Source organism: Emydura macquarii, unplaced genomic scaffold, assembly GCF_026122565.2.
Source record: "Emydura macquarii macquarii isolate MOO-44397 ecotype Brisbane River unplaced genomic scaffold, CSIRO-AGI_Emac_v2 contig_374, whole genome shotgun sequence".
Classification (NCBI taxonomy): domain Eukaryota; kingdom Metazoa; phylum Chordata; order Testudines; family Chelidae; genus Emydura; species Emydura macquarii.
Window position 1 is genome coordinate 10,856,163 of NW_027130511.1, and position 23,786 is coordinate 10,879,948.

A 23,786-nucleotide genomic window follows, 5' to 3' on the forward strand; every position below is an offset into this window, starting at 1 on the left:
GTAAACCTGGAGTGAGCAAATTATATAATTTCATGGGGCGGATCAATGAATGTGGGTTTGGTAGGGCGTTGCCTGCTTTCTTGGGGGCAACTGTACAGGTTAAGTATTAATTGCTCCAAAAATGTATGCAGTGTAGTTGTAACCATGTCAGTTCCAGGATATTAGAGAGACAAGGTGGGTGAGTTAATATCTTTTATAGGACCAACAGAGAGAGAAGCTTTCGAGCTACACAGAACTCTTCTTCAGTTCTGGAAAAGGTACCCCCAGCATCAGAGCAAGATGCAAAGTGGAACAAATTGTTTTGCATAAGTAGTTAGCATGTATTGTAAGGGACCACTCAAGGCAAAACGGCCTGTTTAACACCTCTGCAGTCATCCATGGATTTTACACATGCCTGTCACAACAAGTGTTATACTTTATCCAGTGCACTAAATGCCTCAGTAACAGCTATGTGAAACCAGACTATCACTATATGCCCAAATGAACACACAGGAAAATGATTAAAGACAAAAATACTCTCTCACCTGTGGGTGAATACTTTTTGCAAAGCGATCACTCTATATCTGACCTATCAGTAATCATCCTCAAAGGAAACTTGCCCAACCTTTTCAAAAGACGAGCTTGAGACTTTAAATTGATAACTATCCTAGACACTAAAAATCATGGACTGAACAGAGACACTAGATAGATGGCTTATTACAATAAACTGTAACTCACGAACTCCCCTTTTTGTCCTATGACTGTGCACAGGTGTTAATGGTCCACTCTACCTTGAATGGTCCCTTTAGACTGTGCTAACCAGTCTGTTCCACCTTGCATTTAGCTATGATGCTCGGAGTGCCTTTCTCAGACCCGAAGAAGAGCTCTATGTGGCTCGAAAGCTTCTCTCTCTCTCACCAACAGAAGTTGGTCCAATAAAATATATTACCTTACCTACATTGTCTTCCCAAAAACAATGTAATTCAATTGGTGAATCAAGCCATTTATAGCTTATTATATACTGGAGGTGGTAGTACATAGGATGACACTATAGAAATACTTATTCATTTATATAATCACAGAAATGCTGCATATGCATGTTTAATTTGTATCTTGGATTCTGGTAAGCAAATTCTTAGAAAATTAATTTTCTATTTTCTTTCTGGGGGTGGGTGGATGGATGGATGCCACAAAAAGACAGCATTATTAGTTCAGAAGACTTACAATTTCTCCCTTGATAACTGCCATTAATCTTTGGTACTTCTTTAATGTGTTTTTAATACAATAACTATGCGGTGTGGATTGTTGGCTTTTGCTTTTGTAGAAAATTTTACAACTTCTTCCAGAAAGGATTCATCAGAGGTGGCAGTTTCATAGTATTGGTGAGTTTGTATTTAAAAAAGAAGTCTTATTGTTTATGATAAGTAGTAAAAGAACAACAACAAAACAAGATACTATATAAAGTGTAATTGATTTCTTTAATTTCTTAAATTTGGCAGGTTTTTTTAATGGTAATATAAAAGAGAAGTAGGGATTACTTCAGGTAGCATAATAAGGAGCCAAGAGCTTGAAACTTCTGCAATTTTTTAAAAAGAAACTCGGGCTGAATGTTCTTAAGCTTCTTAACAGTTAGGTAACTGATATTATGGAATTTTTTTCCCCTGAGAAATAGTTAAGGCACTGTGACATTTGGGGATCACTCAGACCAGTAAGGGGTTCTGTCACTGCCTGCCTTGTAATTTTAGGTGCCTTACTGCTGTACTGCTAATTTCTATTTAAAAAGTTAATAGATTATGAAAAAAAGGAACAGATCTTGTAGAAGGTGATCTTTTTTCCCCCTTCTGGCGCTGAGGTGATTGCCAGAGGATATCAAGTTCACCAAGAGTAAATTGGGGATTGCCAAGGACTTGCTTAAAAGATTATCAAGTCTGACCGAGAACCCTGACATCTAAAGTGAACTAACGAGCTAAGAACATCTTTAAAATGTATTTTCCTTTCAGGCTTGATTTTAAAGAAACTCCTTCACACTGGAAATTCCTTAAAGGTAAGGAAAATAAATACATAATCTTTGCTTTTGCATTTTTGATGTGTATATATTATATATCTTTAGAAAAAACACTGGAACAAAAACAGTAACACTGACAAAGAAGATTGATTACCTTCATTATAGGTACCTGCCAACTTTTATGCACCTGCTTTACCACCTTGAGAAATCCCATAGAGGTAGGCAGATGCATAACTGTTTGCAGGATTGGAGCTTTAACTTTTGTATTCAAGAGGAAAGAAGTCCTAACTTTCACTTCAGGGGAGGGGAATAATTTTTGGTTTATTTATAAAATATGTGACTTTAATCTTTTTCTATCAACATAGTTTTGGTTATAAGTAAAAAGATCCAATAATTTTTAAGAAATATATTTTTTGACACTTCTTGATTGCTTTTGAAGAAAAAAGAGTGGTATTGTTTACATGTCCTCTATAATGCAGTTCTTTAATGAAAGGGAGAAATTGTGCAAAAATAGCACTTTCATACTCTACAGATCTCATCCTTTTGCTTATTCGTATGCATATATAGGGAAGTTATTTGCAAGTCTACACATTAGAGTGTAATGCAGTTATAAAAAAGAGTCTGACAAACAAAAAACTCCCTTTTTCCCTTTTAAGATCCGTCGAGAAGGTGTGCGTCTCTTCCTTTTGTGGTTGCAAGCACTTCAGAATAACTGTAGTCAAGAACAGTTATGTATGTTTTCTTGCTTAATTCCTGGATTTTCATCACCACAATCTGAGTATGGACCTCGAACTCTAGATAATCTCATTAACCCTCCAATTAATGTTCAAGAAAGTAAGTAATTTAGTAACATTACTCAGTTTTTTAAATGGTCTCATTTCACTAACTTTTCCAGTGCTCAGGTACTATAGAAATAACTGAAGTAAATAGTCTGATGTGCTTTCTATTACCCATGGGGATTATGGAGTCACTAATGAGTGCAGCTGAGCCCAGGGCTTCCAGAATCCTGGTATCATCCTTGACCCTGAACTCTTCACTCTCTTCTCACATCTCTTAGGAACATACATGTTGCTCTACCGGAGCAGCGCAGTGGTCCAACTAGTCCAATATCTTGACACTGGTTGGTACCTGATGTTTGAATGAAAGGTGCATGAAACACCGTACTGGACAATTATAGAATAACATGCCCGGAGGAGAAACTTTAGCCTCTATTGGAGCCTTATGCCCTGAGGCATGAGGGTTTACATCCCTTTTATTACTTAGTTTTTATACTAGCTAATGCAACTGGATGTTCATATCCTTTGAGTCCTACTAGACTCTTGCCTTCAGTGATTTCTTGGGACCAGTTGGAGTAACGTTTATACATTTATTACCACCTCCACAAAACCCCCTGCATGACGATTTACTTCATCTTCACCTCTTCCAAAAACCTGATTCATACCATTATCTCCTCTCATATTGGTTATCGCAACTAGAGCTGGCCAGGAATTTTCTGACAAAACAGGCTTTTATTAGAAACTGCTGATTTGCTAAAATCTAGAATATATTGTGGAAACGTATCCATTTCAGTGAAATTCCAGTGAAACACCACAGGCCATGCTTGGTTTCCTGCCAGCTGTCCTGGTGGACTCCTGGGGACACCAAGGCTTCCAGGGTCCGCAGCTCCAGGGCATTATCACCATGTGGATTGTACCAGGGATGCCAGACGTTCCTGGTGTCTTTTGTCTTATCCTGCAGTGTCCTATACAATGGAAAAGGAGGAACAAACAGGGCAAGACTTACACAGTGTTAGGCAGCAAAGAATTACAGAGGACAAAGAGCTGGAAAAAATGCCAAGCTCTAATTACAAGAGAGTACAAAATAGAGAAGGCACTGAAATAAAGTAACTGGAGAGTTGAAAGAAACATGCAACTGAGACCAAAAAGCAGCAGCAATAGTCATAAAAAAGGATTAAGATTACTGTCTAATGAATGAACTGAAAGAGCCATAGATACTTTAATTCTTTAAAAGAAAAGCATGAAATCCATAAAATCAAGACAAGTAAGGAAAATTCTGAGATGGAACAATAACGTATTTTTAAAATAGAGACTCGGCAGACAAATTCTGCCCCCAAAATGGAGAATTTATTAAAACAAGTATTCAAAGGGTATCTTAAGCACAGATAGCCTTTATTATGTTGTTGCGTGCTTATCAAATGAAAATGAAAAAAGTACAAAGGGGATAATAGGACTTGGAAGGGACTTACTGACAAAGTCTTTACATTTGAATCACTAGGGTAGAATGTTTTATTGTACTTTGTATCTGATTTTGTTTTGAGCAGCCAATTTTCCAACATCTGTTTGTCATAATTTTGCAGACAAACACAAATTAAGGAAAACAATATATTTACTGATGAAATGTATTCTAGAAATATAGTGCTGGAAGAGAACTCTAGAGGTCACCTCATCCATCCTCCTATGTTGAGACAGACCAAATATGCCTAATCTATGCCTGACAGGTGGTTTATCTAACCTGTTCTTAAAAACCTCCAATGACGGGGATTCCACAATCTCCCTTGTGGTGCATATCCTAGAGTTTAACTATCCTCATAGTTAGAAATTTTTTCCCAGTTATCTAACCTAAATCTCCCTTGCTGCAGATTAAGTCCATTACTTCTTGTCCTTCCTTCAGGGGACCTGCAGAACATTTGATCACCATCCTCTTCATAAAGCCCTTAACATATATAAAGACTGATATCAGATCCTCCCTCAGTCATCTGGCCAGTTTCTTTAACCTGTCTTCATAAGTCAGATTTTCTAAACCTTTAATCATTTTTGTAGCTCTCCTCTGGATTCTTTCCATTTTGTCTTCATCTTTCCTGACGAGGGTATCCAAACATGGACAAACTACTCCACCTGAGGCCTCATCAGTGCTAAGTAGAGCAGAGCAATTATCTCCCATATCTTACATACAACACTTCAGCTAATACACCCCAGAATATTAGCTTTATTTGCAACTGCATCGAGTTGTTGACTCATATTCAGTTTGTGATCCCAGATAACTTAGATCCTTTTCTGCAATACTACCACCTACCCCGCTATTCCCCATTTTGTATTTGTTAATTTGATTTTTTCCTTCCTATGTATAGTACTCTGCACTTGTCTTTATTGAATTTCATCTTGTTGATTTCAGACCTATTCCTCAACTTGTCAAGGTGTTTTAAATTCTAATCCTGTCCTCCCAAGGCTTGCAAGCCCTCCTAGTTTGGTGTCATTCGCAATTTTATATGCATAGTCTCTACCCAATTATCCACATCATTAATGAAAATATTGAGTAGTACTGGACTCAGGACAGATTCTTGTGGGACCCCACTAGGTACATCCTTCCAGCTTGACAGTGAATCTTAATTACCATTCTATGGATCTGATTTTTCAACCAGTTGCACACCAGACTTCGAATAATTTCACATAGACCACATTTCGTTAGTTGGCTTATGAGACTTTCATGTGGGACTATGTCAAAAAATGTATTGAAATCAACAAAAATCACAGCTGCTGTTTCTCTGCTGTCCATTAGGCTGGTAAGAAAGAAATTCGATTGGTTTGACGTGATTTATTTTTGACAAATCCATGTTGGCTGTTATTAAGGTTAAGATTTTGTAATGGTTATTTTTAGTAAGTCACAGACAGGTCACGGGCAATACACACAAATTCATGGAAGCTGTGACCTGTCTGACTTTCACTAAAAATAGTAGATGGGGGCTGATGGGGCATTACTGGAGCCTGAGGTGGGGGAATGAGAGCCCTAGTCTGGCTGCTGGAAAAGGAAGGTCCATCAATCACTGTCTGCTGCAGCTCAGAGCTGGGGGTACCCCTCCAATCGCAATGGCTTTGAGCTCTGTGGTCCTGCCTGGTGACTCAGAGCTCCGTGGTCCTGCCGCTGGTGGCAGCTGACAGCTGAGTGGTCCGTCCATGGCGGCTGATGGCAGTGGAGTCCAGGCCCCCACCGTCAGCTGCCACAGGTGGTAGGGGGAACCTAGAGCTCTGAGATCCCCCCGCCTCCCACTGTGGCTCTGGACTGTGGGGTCCTCTTGCCTCAGCTGGGGGCTGTGGGGTTCCCCCATGACTGCTGAGAGTTGCAGGGTCCCCTGCTGCCCACAGTGGCTGAGAGCTCTGGGCCCTCATGTCACTTGCTGTGGGCGATAGGGGAAACCCAGAGCACTGAGGTCCCCCTGCCGGCCGCCACGGCTGGGAACTGGGGGGTCCCCCTCCCAGCTTTACAGCTCCAGCCAACACCTGGGGCAGAGGAGGAAAATGTCAGAGGTCTTTGGAAATCATGGATTCCGTGACCTAATCGTATCCTTAGCTATTATGTATCATTCTGTTATCTTCTAGGTGCTTACAAATTGCTTGTTTAATCATTTGTTCTAGTATCTTAATTAACTATCTTTTATTTTTGGACAGCGCAAGTGACTGTAGAGGAAATTACTCCACTTGTCCCTCCACAATCAGGAGATAAGGGACAAGAAGATCTTACAAGCTACTTTCTAGAAGCACTTTTGAAATACATAGTAATTCAGGTATGTTCCATAGGTTGCAAACGGAAGAAAAATTAACTTTTTTTGGTAACTAATTTTTTGTTGGTTAATCTACTGTAAAGGCCCAACAACACCATAAAGATACACAGGACTGATGAATGACTGTTTCGTCTTCTCAGAGCATACCTTATAGAAACATACTCTCTTAGAAAGTGTCCATTTCTTGTTTGTGCCAACGTCCACAAATCAATCATAGTGGGTACTTCAGCCTGCTTACGGCTTGGGAGCAGAACCAGACCTGTCAGTCACTCATAGGAGGGGAATGCTGGGCCTCTGGAAATTCCTTCCAGTTCTTTCTGCTCCAATGCAACTGATGGGCTCAGCCCAACTTTCCCTGCTGCCAAGCTTTACTGAGGAAACATTTCAAACTGTATTTCAAATGTTTAGACTAACTATTGAATTCAATATTGTGTCTGTTTAATTCCCAGCTGTATCTCCTGGGCTTCATTGGATTTTTGGGGCAATTGTCCCCTCAGCTCCACTTTTGCTACTGAGGTGATTTCAGCAGCTGATGCCCTGGCAGGCTTCAGGGAGACTTCTAGGCTGAGGAAAACTGAGGCAGAAAGAAGAATCTGGGTCCTGGTTCACCTCTTTATCAAGTGTCTTGTTGGCAGGGTGCAGTTTCACTCCTACAGCCCAGGGTTGGCAGGGTCACCTTAGCTACTTTCCTTTCCCAGGATAGGAAATGAGCCAGGCAGGATTGGAAAAGAATTTGTTCTGGGGCAGTCAGACCCCTTCTCCCCAAAGTCCCTGAGGGAAGCGAAGCTAGAAGGGCAGAATATTAGAGGAACGATTGCACCTAAATCTTATAGCCTGTCCCGTCAGCCATGTCTCTGACTCTGGAGCTCAGCTGCCTCCTCCTCCACCTTCTCTCCCCTGAACTGAGGATGGAAAGCACTGGACACTGACGATGTCAGCGAATGCAGTAAGGGGCTTTTGGGCCCAGCTGCCACCTCTAAACCCTGCTCCTCTGGGAATCCCTACTCGTGTCCCAGGCTCAGACTTCCTGGGGAAACAAACCTATTTGATCCATGTACATTTCATTCAACAGAGAGGGATTGAGTTCTGGGGAGTAAGTACCTTTCTTCAGAAACCCAGAAGGGGCCCATTTGTGGGAGGGGAGACAAAAAAAACCAAGCCTGTTGGAGGACAGGAAGATCAAAAATATTTCACATAGCTAGTGGAGCTTTCTAAACCCGATTTCATACTGCCTCTGAAAGGGGAAATAAATCAGTGCTGTTTCCCCAGCTCACCTTCACTGAGTGCAGCAGTGCAGATAATCCTCATTGTTCTTTTCCTCTTCATAGAGTGCGGTATGGGGGATAATCCTTAGTGCCTGGTTCTCCAGCTCAGCTTCACAGAGTGCAGTGTGGAAGATCAGGGTAGAAAAGGTCAGGCCATATACATGCTGTAAGTGTGCAGCCCTCCTGAAATCTCCCAAAGGAATTCTTTCTCTTAAGGGGAAGAAGATCACCAGTCCGAATGAGTTGAGAATCAAATAATAAAATATATCTGAACACCAGAGGATAGATTGTTAGGCAAGAGTTCACTGTGAAACTAAGTTTAGGAGGTCTGCAATTGCACTAGGCAAGCTATAGCTATATATTTCTTCTCATGCACCCTGGAAAGATGTAATAATGGGATAGGGATTTCCTGCCATACCTAAAAAAATAGGAATGTATTGAGCTATCATTCCCAGCTACCACTGTGGGTCACCATGACCTACTGTCCAGGTTATTGTTCCCAGTTCACCACTGCCTCCCCTGAGCAGATGGTTATGGAGTGATGAGAGAGGCAGCATTCCAGATCTGGAAGAGTCAGCAGGCAGTAAAGGGTTTCTTGGCTTGCCATTTTTTTCATTCTTTGCCAGCCTCCATTTTATAAGGCCGGGAGGTTTTCCACTGTGTACTAGTCAAAATTTAATGTGGTGTCTGAATATAAATGTGGGTATTTTCCCCAGTGGTCAGTGACTCAACATTTTTACTGGGTAGATTTTTACCTGAAAGACTGGCCTCTTCACTATAAAGGCTTTCAAAGGCAGCCATCATTTCAGTCCCCTCCCTGGGGCATGAAAATGTTGAGATGTCCTCAGTCCAACAAAAATAAACAAACAAATATATGACACCCTAGCATGCTTTTACAAGCAATGCTAACGTAGGTGAACAATATTGCAAGTATGGTCTTTCTGACCCTCAAAATTCAATGACTCAAGGTCTTCTCCCTGGATAAAAGGTGAGTGAGGGAGAAGTGGTATTCATGTCTGTTACATGCAGGTATATGTGGGCCTTGGGATAAGACACTCTATTTTAGTGATAGAGTGGGAAATTTTATGGAAAGCTGAGCCTATTCAGTCATCAGAAAAGTCATCTTACAATCGTGATTCCTGCCAGATACTGTAGAAAGGAATACTGGTGATATGGGAAATTGAAGCAGTCTGTGAGGTACAACAGGAGAAAATACCTCTTTGCAAGAGATCGCTAGAACAAGTGCAGGGTCAGTAGCAGATCTCTATATTCATCTCTATTCAGAGATATCTGTAGGCCTCCTAACCAGCTCTATCTGGAGTAAAGCCCTCATTTGTTGCCAGGCTTTCTCAGTTTGGGAACACTAGAGCTGCCTAAATAGCTTTGATCAGATGGGATCACTGGATATTATCCAGAGGGGATTGTCCAGTGGAGCTGTGTAAGAATTTTAGAAACAGCCCTGTGCCATTCCCAGTCTCAGCAATCCATGGAAAGACCACTACTAGAATTATATCATCCATAATATTTCTTCAAATCAGAGCATTAAAACCCCCTCCCCTTCCTATTTCTAGCCTCTGAGAACTGAGAGCAAATAGAGGAGAGCTTTGGTTAAATCATCTAAATAAGTTCCTAAAGTAAATTTGTCTTCAAACATTCCAATTTTGCCATTCTCAGACAATTTTTATGTTTTTCAGACAGATGGCAGCTTTTTTTCTTTTCCCAACTTTGATTATTGTCATTTGAACTGGTCTGTGATCCTAGTGTGTCTCTCTGGGATCATAATAGCAATAATACTAGCTTTAGAGAAGAAGGAAATTCACTTATCTCTTCCCGGATAAATTTTCTGGTCACGGTTCTGTAGCTAGAACGCTGAAAACACTGACAAATATATACATTGATCTGAATCAAAGATAATTCAACAGATCCAGGGTGCCAGGGAAGTCCGTCATAAACCTGGAGAGGATGAATGCTTTTGGGTTACAAGGTCTCATTTCAGAAGAATGTTAACAAGGTAAAGATGGCCCTAATGGAGAAGTGTCACAAAAACAAAAATCCAGTTCTTAATGGAGCCTACTGGAAATTCTGATCCCATGCTTCAGTGTTTCTGAGTTCATATGATATCTGTCCAGTAATTCCAGGTATCCCCTCCACCCCTTGCCGTATCTCTTCCATTGGCAAAGATCAAGCTCCAATTGTATATTCTCTGCTCACATAACTAGTGGATACTATGAATTAGATTTTTGCAGAAGTTTTCCATGCCCAGGGTTAGGTGGAGGAGATACGTACATATAATCACCTAGTTTTGGATGTCCATGTGTAAAGGATAATCCCTGGATACACACTGCTCTGAAAACTCCCGTTGTAATGGTTCTGTGAACCTTAGCATGAAGAGGAATAGGAAAACTTCTCAGTGCTTATATAAAAATTTCCTTCGAGTAATAAGGTCCACAGATCCAGTCCACTCTGGAGACGAGGATTATCTAGAACAGAAGTGTAAATTGATGTTCAAGGATTTGGGTATGTTGTCATTAGGTAGAATTTAACATATTCTGCAATAGGAGAAATTGATTTGTTTTTCCTCAAAGCATATTTACTTAAGAAAGTAGATTTGTATTATCCTGGCTATAGAAGTTACCCGAACTGGAAAGAACTTCCGAAAACAGGGCATACCCTTGCTGTCAGTGATTGACAGGTCTGGTTCTGCTCTCGAGCTGCATGCAGGCTGAAGTACCCATTGTAACAGATCAGTGGATGTTATTGCACAAAAAAGAGGACATTTTTAGATAAGCATAGATAGTTTTATATTTTATAAAGTAACTTTTAAACAAATCAAGATAATTTATTACATATTAAACTGAGTTCTGGACGGGCCAACTCAGGTTTGGTTCTCCTAAACGTATGTGTAGTCTCCAATTTCAATAGGACTCTGCATGTGCTTAAAATTATATATGTGGTTAAGTATCCTACTGAATCTAGACTTGAGAGGAAAAGCTTTGCATATCCTTACTAATCTCTCAGCTAGCCAGTCTCTCCCGCACTTTTGAAAATTTAGCATAATTACTTTATTAAAATGCATACAATCTAGTCCTCATGTAATAATCTCTTGCATGATTAAGCAATAGAGGCACTCTTCTTACTCCACTTTGCTCTGTTTAACAAATCTGGATAATAGTTTGACTTCTTATTTAATTAAAACTGGAGTTTGATTTTTACAGTATATTTTTTTTAAAAAAGGTACAGCAAACTTCTGAAATATTTGGTATGCTTGGAAAATATTGAAACATATATTCCATGTTTCAACCTCAAAAATTGTAAATATTTTTTCTTTAAGGTCAAGAGTTTGGAATGGAAGAACAAGGAAAACCAAGAAAAGGGATTTTCATTCTTGTTTTCATATTTTAAGAAATATTACTTGCCTTATATTTTTCCAAATGTCTGTAAGGAGACCAGCTTGTATAACCCTGTACTTGGTAAGTGTTGTTTAAGCATCTGTAAAATCATTAAATATTTTGTAACGTACAGTATAGAGATTCAGCTTTTTGTGAGCAATGCTGTCTGCAGAGAATTTGGCTCAAAAACATTTCTCTTACTGTTAAGAAATGTGGTCTGTATCTGTAATGTATTTTTTCAGTTCTATTGAGCTCACCTGTATTAATGGAAACACAACTTGACTTCTCTCTCAATTATTTAAAAGTCAGGATGCCGTGTTGTTCTGTTTCACTTTAAATAAATTAACTCTTACATACTTAACTATAAATTTAAAAATTGATTTTGTCTTATTGATTTCCCCCTACACTCCTAAAACTATGGGACAATGGAGGGGAAGAACTTAAAGAACAAAATATAAAGGAATGGGGTGAGAAAGAAAGGAGCAGAAGGAACAGGGGCAGGGAGAGGAAAGGAAAGGAAAGCGCTGTTTCCATCCACTTAAGAATTAATCTAAAGTTTCTTAAAAAAATATTAGACCAGATCTCTTCAAATTTGTCTGAGGTACCTCTTCTCCAAAATGTTACCCACTCTTTAGCTTCTGGGTGAGCCAAGTCGTAGTGCCAAGCTTCTATCCCAGGAGGCAGTCTGCTGCTCCATCTAAGCTATATAAGTCATTTGGATATAAGCACTGCTCTAAGAACCAAGTTTTCAAAAAAAAAATCAAACTTAATGCACCCTGTATTATGGATAAATTTCACTTAGAAGAAGAAAAACTGTTTGTTCTGTGGAACGAAAAGAAATTAATGGTGTTACTCATTGGGTGACATCCATTCCATCGACACAGAGCCAGATCAATTTGACTCCATAATACCTTCTAAAACTTTAGTGAAGACCATGCAAAGTATATGCTAGCATATTCTAGGCTCGTCATGTTAAGATCATGTTGCCTTCCAAGCTCTAAATTGACAATTTTTGCACATGTCAAAGTATAATTTGCCTTGTCTTGGCTAAAGTTTTAAAAGATGTTGGTTAGATTGAGCTAGCTAATACAACTAAACAACACACCTTTACATTCTAATTTTAAAAAAGCCTATTATAAGGATAGAGTGGTTGGGGAGGTGAAATTCATGCCACATTCTTTCCTCCCACTTGCTGGCCTCCATTAAGGCCAGCAAGGGCTGTTGCATGTTCTTCAAAACTGCTTGTAAAGCATATGGACTGGAATAGAGGTCCTGAATCTTCCATGCCAGTGGTGCTGGAACCCTGGATCTACATCAACATAGATTTCATGACCCTTGTTTTAGTATGCCCACAGCCTGTTCCCTTCATGGCCTTCCACACTAGACCTACATAGATCAGCAAGGATATCTTTTCTGTCCCTCTTAAGGCATGTGCTGACATCTTTGTGTCTGATTCACCTGCATTCTCCCCCATACAACTCCTATAAATTCAACCACAAGGCTTAAGTAGTATGAAATTACTTTCTGCAAAATGGGTGAATTACTTCATCTATGAATTGTTGCTCAATAATATATTTGATCAATTATAAACAATTTTTCATTTCTAAATAAAACTATAATAGTTTCTTCCCACCCAAGTTGGGTAATCACATTCTGCCTACTTAAAATTCCTCATGTAGTTTCAACTGGAAGGTGGTTTCCTTTACTTTCTGCCCTAAACAGGGTATAGTGTTGCTGTTTGCTGTTAATATTTTAGTGGATTTCATTTCATATCAGTGGCAGACTATATAATTCTTCAGTACAGTACATAACTTTAAAATAGCTTAGGGAATCAACTTATACAGTGCCTTTTTATCCAGTTAAGCTTTACTTGTTAAGAATTGTTTGTTACCCCACAAACTAGAGCATAAAAAGGTGGTAAATGGAGAGGTTCACCTAGTAGAAAATGTTTGCAGCCTTCTAAGCCACAAATACAATTTCCTGTCCTAGGGAAGGGGCTGCCTTTTGAAGCTTGATGTTCTAGGCCTAGTCTACACTTACCCAGAAATTCAGTGACAGTTGATGAAAGTTACACAAGCTACGCAGAGCAGCTTACGTAACTCCCGTCGACTTTGTAACTTCCCTATAGTGCACCGTCTCCACTGCGCTGCGCAGACAGGAAATGTGTTCCTGTCGACACAGCACTATGCCTTTTGAGGAGGTGGTTTAATTGAATCGACTTCTGGATTGACTGAGCGGGTCTTCACTTCCCCTCAATCGATCTGTCAAGGTCGATCTATCCAGCAGCAAATTTGCCACTGTCAGTGTGTACAGACCCCTAGTCTTTTACTGGTATTGAGAGATTATCTGTCCCACCCCTTTGTGGAATCAATGGTTGTGCTAAAGAGTGAGTTTCAGAAAACCAGAAACCCTGGAATTTCAATTGGATTGGATAGGGCTTTGAGTTGGTAGGCCTTTTTTCTGACACTCATTTTAAAATGCTTGCTTTTTATCACAGAGATACCACAAATGAGACCAAAGCCACACTATGTAATGGTAAAAAAAGATGCTGAAACCAATGAAGCGATATATTGCACAAAGGAACCTTTCCTTAAGGCTCGTGTTATTGTCATTCGATGGTTGGTGTCTTTCTGGCTGGAGCCAAAACCACATACGGGATCTAATATTCCTGGGATGGAAGGTGAAATTGTGCCAAAGAATATTCAGGTATCACCAAACACACCTTTAAAATAGTTTTTATCTATTTTGAAAGATTTCTTAGTAGTCTTCTGTTATGTAAACACTAAAATTCTACCATTATATGTTCTCTATTAGTTTTAGCTAACTGAAGAAAGATGATTTGTCTTTAAATGAAATCTCCAGACCTGAAATCAATTTGGAATTAATTGCCAAATGTTTAAATCTTATTTTGGTTTTCTACCAAAGTAATAGAACTGTACCCTGAGATACTAGTTTTCATTCACCTAAAGAAATGTTTTGATCTGTAAATTATTTTTGGGGAAATGTTGAAATAAATCTACAGTAATTTCTCTGCATAGGGTGATATATTCAGTTTCCCTTAAAGCCCCATCCAACAATCCAAATTCTGTTTGACTTCAGGTGAGGTCTTGCAAGACTGTGTTGTTTGTGATGATGCTTCTAAATATGCCCAATAAATGTCAGATTATTGGTTAGCAAACTGAATGAAGGAAACATGGGTTAGAATTCTTAGTAAAGGACATTAATCTGACTGAACAATAACTGGACTTTGCTTGTGCTTGAGATCTGGTCTGTAACTGGTTTCAGACAATCACTAACTTTCTACAGAACCCAGTGGATATGTAGAACTTCGAGATACTATATGTCTGACATAGAATTCTCTGTGCTGTTTTAAGAATGGTCTTCAAATTATGTTACTAGAATTATTTGATTGCTTTTTTTCACTTTTGTTTCAGAGAGCAGCTGCTAGCATGGCTTCTAGGGAAGACAGCAAAAATGACAATTCTGATAGACCAGATAGAAATGCAGAGCCAGAACAATCTCATTCTAATACCAGCACCCTAACAGAGCGAGAACCAAGTTCCTCCAGCCTCTGTAGTATTGATGAAGAGCATCTAACTGATATTGAAATAGTCCGCAAAGTCTTTTCTTCTAAAAGAAGTAATGTTAACTTTCTTACAGAAATATTTCGACAGGTAAAGAAACCGTCAAGTGTGGAAGATTATTTTCGTTTCAGTTTAAACCATGATCAGATTTATAACTTTTGTTTCAAGTAGGTTCTACGTTAAGTTGAGTGTAAATGAGTGTAAAAACTTTTATTGTGCTTTAATTTGCACTGTTCATTTTAAATTTAGGTCGATGGTAAACGCATTGTTTTTGTTCAACAAAGTTTGCCAGCTGTCTTCTACCTTGCTCTTTCCCTTATATGTAGCAAGCAAAAGCTAATTTAAAACAACTAATATGAAAAATATGCCTCTGGTTCCTGGTTTGGTTTTGTTTTTTCATCACTTGAGTAACATATACTTGGGCTTCATGTAATGTGAACAATTTTAGCAAAGTTATCTGGGTTAACTGTAGTAGCTATATGGAAGCAGCTTTCACCTTTTCCAAAAATTGTCCATCTGGATTGTCTACAGCTAGGCAAGCCATGTGTAATAATGAATCTGGAAAAATGGAAAGGCTCAAGCAAAGATGGATGGAAGTGGGCAAAGGAGTAGTTCTGTTCCTATATATCTTTTTTAATAGGATAAAGGGAAATGTAAAGTTTCATTATACTTTAATTTCTTGGGCCATTCAACAGATCCTTATAACACACGTGCATATTTTACAACCAGTGTTGTAAAAGTGTGCACGGAGTATCTGTAAAGTAATGTAGAATAATTGTATGATGCTGTAATTATGCGTACTTTAAGTAGGACTTTATGAAGTTCACTTGGAAGAATATATTAGTCAGACGACAATAAAAACAAGCTGAAGAGTTCAGAAACCCTTTTACCACTTGCTTGTGACTAAGAATGTTGTAATATTGGAGTTAAATTATATAAAAGTGACAACGTATAAGGTTAAAAACATAGTAAGATGCAATGTCAATGTTACTTTATTTGTTCTGTTTAAAAAAACCTCGTCGTTGTGGCTTGAGCAAGGGAAGGGTATTAGCTATGAAAACAAAATTGTCACTCAATGTGGTAAACTGACATTCGAATGATTTTATTGCTAGTTTGCTGTTTCAGTGCAATGAAGGGAAATTGAAAACATAATAAACTTCTGGAAAATGTTTGAACTTCATATGAAAATGAATGAAAAATATTTTTTTATTCTGATATTAAAATATAACTTAAATAGTGGTCAATTTATGTGAATTAGTACTAATGCATCATTCTGCAATATTTTAGGTGAATCAATAGAAAAGTTAAAATTCATTTTTTGATATTCTAGAATATAAGAACATAAGATCGACTCATTTGATTTTAGTTTAATGCAATAAAGAAAATTTGAAAAGTTTAGTTTTCAAACAGTATTTAAACCTTGTGTAGTTAGGAGAAAAATAACTTTCCATTATTAAGAAATTATCAATTTAGTTTTTAAAGCCCTTCAATCAATGCTTTTAAAAAAAAAAAAAAAAAAAAAAAAAACTAGTGAAAAACACAGTATATTGCAGTTTTGAGGAGGGAGTTCAAACAAGCAACTTGTGCAACCCCTTTTTCTTCAGCATAACGTTTTGTTAGCTGCTGTAGTCAGTTCCAAATTTGGACTGAGCTGTGGGAACTTTTTTTCTTTGAAAATCTCTTCATCTACTTTTCATTTATACAGTGAGGGTGGGAAGAGGTGACTATCTGTTCACTACATTTTATGCTTTACTGAAGTAACCTAAATATTTACATTTCAAACTTGCAGTGTAAATATATGGTCCTCACTGTGAAGTGTGTCCTTAGTTAAATGTGAAAAGTTTGGGTTCAAATTAAGTTTCCATTTGAAAATGCCACATTGAGTATTCTAAGTAAAACATCTAAATCTTGAAATGTGCACTTTCATACAGGTGCACTATGCATTTAGACACTTCTGGAAATGCAACCATGTTAAGAACAGATTAAAAGGGAGCAGTTGGGCTTTGTCTTGCTTTTCCTTGTTTACCAGACCCTTCCCATTATGCATTTTTTTTTTTTAGGAGGGAGGAAGAGGAGTTGGGTAGCTTTTGGTTAAATGCCTGGGATCTCTTTCATTTCATGGTCAGTTCAAACTTCTTGCACTTGAGGGCTGTATTTTTAGTATTTATTCATATTACAGTAGCACCTAGACATCCCAATCGGGGATCAGTATTTGGTTGTCCTATATATTGTACAGAAATGTGGTAAAGAAACTGTCCCTACCTTAAAGAGCTTGGTGTCTTTAGAATGCACTCGGGACTCCAGAGTACAGAAAATTAGGTAGAGATGGATGGGGTGGAACTTTAAAAGACTTTTAGACTTGTTGAGCCTATTCTCATGCCACTTGAACTATGAAGGGGAGGCCAGTCTAAGGGTTCTGAGGCTGCCTGCCTGCTCCATCCACTTTTCATACGCTCGCTGTCCTGATGACATAAGTGAAAATATCAATGGCTAATAGAGTGGGGGGAAAAATTAAGTATTTTCAAAACATATTAGGAGCAAAAAGAACCCTAGGTCAGGAATAGGTCCATTTCTAGATACAGATGATAAAATTGTAAATAGTGATGCAAAAAAGGCAAAAAAATTTCAATAGATATTTTTGTCCTTTATCTGGAACAAAACAGGAGGATGTATCAGCTACTTCTCATGTTATGGATGGAATAGAAAGTTTTGTATCCTCCTTTGTTACAAATGGTAGTCAGCATCTGCTAAAATTAAACATTTGGATAACTTGTACCCAGGAGTCTTAAAGGAACTAGCTGAGGAGCTCTAGCTGAGGTTCTCTCTGAGCCACAATATTAATTTGTAATAACTCTTAGAAAACTGAGGAAGTTCTACAGGAATGGAGGACTGTCAATGTAATTTTAATATTTAAGAAAGAGTCAAAGGGATGACCCTGGGAACTATAGACTAGTTAGTGTGATGTCAATCCCAAGAAAAATAATGGAATGGTTAATTTGGAAACGGTGTCAACAAGAATTATATTTTTAGCCTCTTATGTCAGTCTACATCGTTTCATGTGGTAGGTCTTGTTGAACAAACCAGTCATCTCTTTTTGACAAGATTACAAGTCTGGTTAACAAAGGCGACTGTGTTGGTATAGAATACTTGGATTTCTCCAAGCTATTTGACTTAGTATCACATGTCATCTTGATTTTAAAAAACTTGCATTGTATAGAATTAACAGGGCACATGTTGGGTAGATTAAATATTGGTTCACCGACAGAGTACAGAATATAGTTGTTAATGGAGAGACAGCAGTAACTACAGCCATTACTAGTGAGGTTCCCCAGGGATTGATTTTTGGTCCAGTGCTGTTCAATATTTTATCATCTAGGTGATGATATAAAATCTTGGCTGATAATCTTTGCAGGTAACACACTGTGTGGTTGGGTAGTAAATAATGAGAACAAATTACTACTTCAGAGTGATCTGAATCTCCTAGTTAAATGGTCACAATCTTACAAAATGTGTCTTAATACAGCCAAATGCAAGGTTAATACATCTAGGAGCAAAGAAAGCGGTTTATACCTATAGGATGGGACACTGTCTTGAGAATCAGTAGCTGAGAAATGGACTTTGGGATCATTGTAGATCACCGATTCAATGAGCTCTCAGTACACTGCAGAAAAGAGCTAAAGTGATCCTTGGGTGTATAAAAGGGGAATATGAAGTAGGTGTAGAGAACTGATCTTGCCTCTGTACACAGCACTGGTAAAACATGTACGAGAATGCTATGCCTAGATCTGGTGTCCCCGCTTCAAAAAGATATGGGACTGCAGGAGAGAGTTTGAAGAAAGGTCACAAAAATGTTTCAGGGGCTGGAAAACAATAATATGATGTGAAGCTTAAGGAGCTCCATCTGTTTAGCTTATCAGAGAGAAGGTTGAAAGGTGACTTGATGACTGTATAAATATTTACACGTAGAAAATATCTGATAGTGGGGGGCTTCTCCATCTTGCTGACAAAGGCATAACAAGATCCAGTGGCTGGAAGTTGAAGGTACACTAACTGAACCTTGAAATAAGACTCAGTTTCCTAGCTCCGACAGCAATTAAACATCTGAAGAGCTTATCAGGGGACATGGTGGAATCACCATCGCTTGGAGTCTTTAGAATGAGATTAGGTACCTTTCTAAAAGACATGCCTTAATCCAATTTCTAGAAAAATTTTTTACAGCCTGTACATGCAGGTCAGACTGGATGATCATAGTGGGCCCTTCTGATACCCCTTTGTAGTGTTCAGTCCTGAAGTTCAGAATGAGTTCATATAAAAGAATCCTGCATTTCTTAGGGATATTGGGATAGCACTTATAAGAGCCGTATCAATGGCTCCTGGAAAATACGCAATGGTTCAGTTTATTTTATTCCTTTAATACAACTAGTATGATAAAAGCCGATAAAGTGAATTTAAAAAAAAAAAAAAAAAAAAGTGAAATTCCGAACAATTATATTGTATTAATTTAGTCTGTCTTTGAATGTAGTTGTTTAGCAGAAGTCCAAAACTTATGTTAGAGGCTACTGATCTGAGAGCTCTTTTGTGTTAGCCCCACACTGACATAGTACTTCCTGAAGAGGGCAGCATCTTGCAAGCAAACTGGCTTCCTAACGTATTTTTTCATAACTAGTTATGAAAAATGCCTTTTCTCTGTCATCTGTTTTGCACCACAATTTCATAGCAGCAATAAAATGTGGTTCTTTGTTATCAGTACAAACTCAAATGGCTAATATAATTAAGAACCCTATTGTCCCTTGCTCTTACTACTCCCGTGTACGAGACTGAATGCCACAGAAGCTTCAACTTTGTTGTCCTTTCTTTTAATGAGAGTTTGTTGTTCAAAATCAGCAGGGCCCTTAAGATCCATGGAGGAACAGGTCTATCTGCATGGAGTCCTGCTGGCCACTGCTTCTCTTCCTTGCTAATTGCATCCAACTTCCTAGCAGCACAGCTTTTCTGCCAGGTGTCTTTCTCCCCAAAAACCTTCATCCTGACACCCTCCCTCCCAATCTTTCAGGGTGTTCCAGGTTGCAGACAGGGAAAGCTAATAAACTAATACAGATGCAAATCAGCATTAGTTTAAATTCCTGCAGAGCGACTGCAGCTGTTTCTCCATCTGTAGAGCCTGATGCCTCAAGTGGGGACTTCCCTGAAGTTGAAAGAAGTGACTTTGATGTTTCTTTCTTTTCTTGTCCCTTAACAAAAATCCAGAATTTGTCCCCAGAGAGACAGAAGGGACAATATAGTGAGTCCTAAAAACTTTTTTATTAAATTGTCATTTTGTCAACTTTCTATTTCTGGTATCCATATATTGAAATGCATGCTCCTGAAACCGGTTACTACCAGCAGTAGTGTGAGATAATGTAGTTCATTTCTAACTTGTCTCCAGATGTTACAACTTTTTTTTTTCTCCTGCTAGGCTTTTTTGTTGCCAATTTGTGAAGCAGCTGCTATGAGGAAAGTGGTGAAGGTTTACCAGGAATGGATCCAACAGGAAGATAAGCCTTTATTTATGAAAGAACCTGAAGAAATAGTGACATCTGTAAATATAGATAGTGATGACAATGTTGCAGAGCTTAATTCATCAGAGAAGGGAAAAGAACGAGAGGAGGTAAAAAAAAAAAAATAACAAAGAAAACCCAACATTCTTTAAATGTGTGTCTTATTTCCTAATCTATTTAGCACATGTACTTCATTTCCACATAGCAGTCTGGTTGGTGCAGGTGTTGGGAAAGAGGAATGAATAGAAGTTTTGAGCTAAAAACTGTAAAGGGCACAAATCTGTGTCCTCAGGTATGAGTAAATAGAGCAGCAGCACAGTGAAAGTCCCTCCCACCCATAAAAGCTATACTGCCACGTCCTTCAATTCATGCCTCAACATCACCTTTATATCAGTACTCTGTTCAGATTGTTTTTGCAAATGACCAGAAAAAATTTGACCCAGCAGTAACTGACTTCTAGGGGACAGAGTTAAACGAAATAATCCAATTACAGAAAAATCATATTTTAAATTAAATTTAAGGGGGAGATTTTCAAAGACACAGACAGTCCCATTAACTTTCATTGAGAAGCTGGGCACCCAACTGCTCAAATGTCTTCTGAAAACCTAATCCTAATCTAAATTATAATGGTGGAATTCAATGTTAGTGACGTGTACATTTAGAACGTGACATTGTCTGTTCTCCCACCAAGAGCTTCCTAAGAAAACTAAGTTTCTCCGATAGTCAGACCTTTGCCATCTTTAAATGCTGTGATTTTTTTTTTCTCCCTTCAGAATAGGCATGAGCATTTTTATTGGTAATGTGTAGGTGCACAGGGTGAAAGCTAAATGCCCTTGAGGCCTGACATTGCATATTTTAAGTCAATGGCAAAACTCCCCAGTGACTTCAGTACAAGGAACAGTAGGACATTCATGACTAAAACAGTGCATTTAGTAGCCTACTGCACCCCCCCTACTATGGTTTATTAGCATATGGTACATCACTAACTGTAAACTAATATAGGGAGATGGTTTGTTCACTGTATCCTTCCACTACGTGAAAAATAGCTCCAAGCAGAATGAGACAAAGTAGCAATTTTTTTCCATATTATTTTGAATATTTTTGTTCTGTGACTCTTTTTTTTTTTTTTTTTTTTTTTTTTTTTTTTTTTAAATGATATCCTTTTTGAAGGTGTTTGGATATATACCACCTTCTTTCATTTCCCATTCCGTGGGAGGCAGGCTGAGCTTTCAGTAGGCTTTTTTCAGCTCTTATTTTCTCCTTCTTTATTTAAAAAAAAAAAAGGCCAAAAACCTAATTCCTATTTGTTTGTTTTTTCTCTGGGAGTTTAAGAAACAAAACATTTTTATGCTTCAGGAAAAAATGACAAACTCTGGTCATGTTCGAAATTCAAGTTGGACAAGAAATGGCTGCTATCAAGATGCTTCCCATAAAATATCTGAAATAGATATCGCTGAGCAAAATATACGAGCTGGAGTACAATCAGTATTACAGGTATGGGATGTTCTTTTCCCCCTCAATTTTATTCTCTCATGTTTAAGGTTTTTTTTCTTTAACATTATGTAAATAAAATGTTAATAGAATAAAACAGAACATGGTTACAGAATGAATCTGCTGTTCCATAACATCTCAGCTTTGCTAACTGATTATGGTTTTGATTAAGGGAATGGATAATAAAGCTATAATGATAGTTTACTGCATTCTTACTGACTTCCTGCATTCTTTCTCCATTTTTGACATAACTCAGATCGTATATGGGACTGTATTTACTACTGTTGGCTCACACAAAGAAAAATCTTTAATCCATACCATCATTATTACATCAGAAAGTGTACTCTGTTCTACAGCATGTTACAGCAAAAATGATCTAAACTAATCCAAACATCAACTCCTACAATCTTTTAGAGTGTTGTCTTGTTTACTTTATGAAATGTTGCCTGTATTAGAACACAAGTGGTGGCTTAATATTACAGTTGGAGATAAACACTTATTAGATCTTTGTTCCTTATTTATTTTAATCATATTAGTTTTAATTACATTTTAAAATGTAATTAGGCATTTATCAAATACAAGGATTTGTGGAACTTTGAATGGGTACATTTTAAATAGAAATAGTATTGAATAAACTATTGTTTTAGGTTGCAAATGCTGAAGTAAAGGTTAGCTAGAGTTGTATGTTAGTGTTCTTTTTTCATTTACTTAGAACTTCCTGAAAATTCTGCTTTTGGAATTGAAATTTTCTGTAACTGGTCTCAGCATAGAGGTCAGTTATTTTTGACAGATTGAACAAAATGCCTTGTTCTTGTATTATAAGACACTGGGTTTTTTTTTTCACCTTGAATTTTTATTCCCCCCCCCCCCCTTTAATAACTAAGAAATGCTTTTGAGCATGTTCAGAGTACATTTGAGTCCCATCATGGAACTATTCCTGTGCGTAAAGTTAGTGATGTGTGCACATCTTGGCAATATTGGACACTTAGATGTCCACTGAGCATGCTTATTAGTTATTATTAAGCAAAAGAAAAAAACAAACCCTTAAAGCTGAAAGTAAATACTACAATGGATTTTTCCTCAAGCTTTCCTGAGGTCAGGGGGCAACTTGGGCATACGTTTTTGAAGTTGTAGGCCCTATGATTTTAGCCAAGCCTAATGCTTATGTGATATATAGGGAATGGGGAGAACTGCTCTTTCTCCCTAGCAGACATACAGGCTACTTCTCTTGTCTATTGCTGGGATACTTTGCAGGGAGGATACTGCAAGTCTTATAGTGCTTGTCTACACAAATGTTTAGTTCAGGGCAAGCAGGTATGTAAATCTACCCTTCACTAGCTTTCAGTGCCTAGAGGATATATCTATGCTGCAATTAACACCTGCGGCTGGCTTGTGTCAGCTGAGTCGGGCTTGCGGGGCTATAACATTTCAGTGTAGACGTTTGGGACCTGTGAGCCTGAGTCAGCTGACACGAGTCAGCTGCAGGTGTTTAATTGCCGTGTAGATGTACCCTACGTGTCTGGTTAGACCTTGCTGCCATTCATTAACAGTTCCCAAGTGTGCTTTGATCCATTTCTCTTTGAAATGGGAGCACAGGGCTGCAGCAGGGTCCACACAGATACTGAGGCCTGGTCTGCACTCAAAAATTAAATCGACCTAGCTACATCACTCAGCTGCAGAAATTTTGCACGATGAGTCCCGTAGTTAGGTTAGCCTAACCCCTTCAGTGTAGACATGGCTTGATCGACAGAAGCATTCTTTCAACCTAGCTTCCATGTCTGAGAGGTGAATTGACTACGTTGACAGAAACACCCCTTCCATAGCTGTAGGAAGTGTCTACACTATGGTGCTACTGTGGCACAACTGTAGTGTCATAGCTATGCTTCTGTATTAGCTGTAATGTAGACATGGCCTTAGTGTGTAGCAGGCTAGACTTTTCTGGCATGAAGATAGCCTTTATTATCTAAACCTATACACTTCT

General features: G+C 38.3%; 1 protein-coding gene across 7 annotated transcripts in view; it reads left to right on the forward strand.

Moving 5' to 3' along the window:
- RALGAPA1 (Ral GTPase activating protein catalytic subunit alpha 1) overlaps positions 1–23,786 on the forward strand; it is a 228,097-nt gene that overhangs the window by 18,328 nt on the left and 185,983 nt on the right. For 4 of the 7 annotated variants that reach the window (XM_067533981.1, XM_067533991.1, XM_067533944.1 and 1 more), the window contains exons 4-12: positions 1,304–1,361; positions 1,980–2,023; positions 2,641–2,818; positions 6,427–6,542; positions 11,136–11,274; positions 13,691–13,899; positions 14,628–14,867; positions 20,233–20,424; positions 21,671–21,808. In XM_067533981.1, coding sequence (XP_067390082.1) covers positions 1,304–1,361; positions 1,980–2,023; positions 2,641–2,818; positions 6,427–6,542; positions 11,136–11,274; positions 13,691–13,899; positions 14,628–14,867; positions 20,233–20,424; positions 21,671–21,808 — 1,314 coding nt within the window. Of the gene's footprint in view, positions 1–1,303; positions 1,362–1,979; positions 2,024–2,640; positions 2,819–6,426; positions 6,543–11,135; positions 11,275–13,690; positions 13,900–14,627; positions 14,868–20,232; positions 20,425–21,640; positions 21,809–23,786 lie in introns of all 7 variants that reach the window. The other 3 variants (XM_067533936.1, XM_067533961.1, XM_067533953.1) reach the window with 1 other exon arrangement.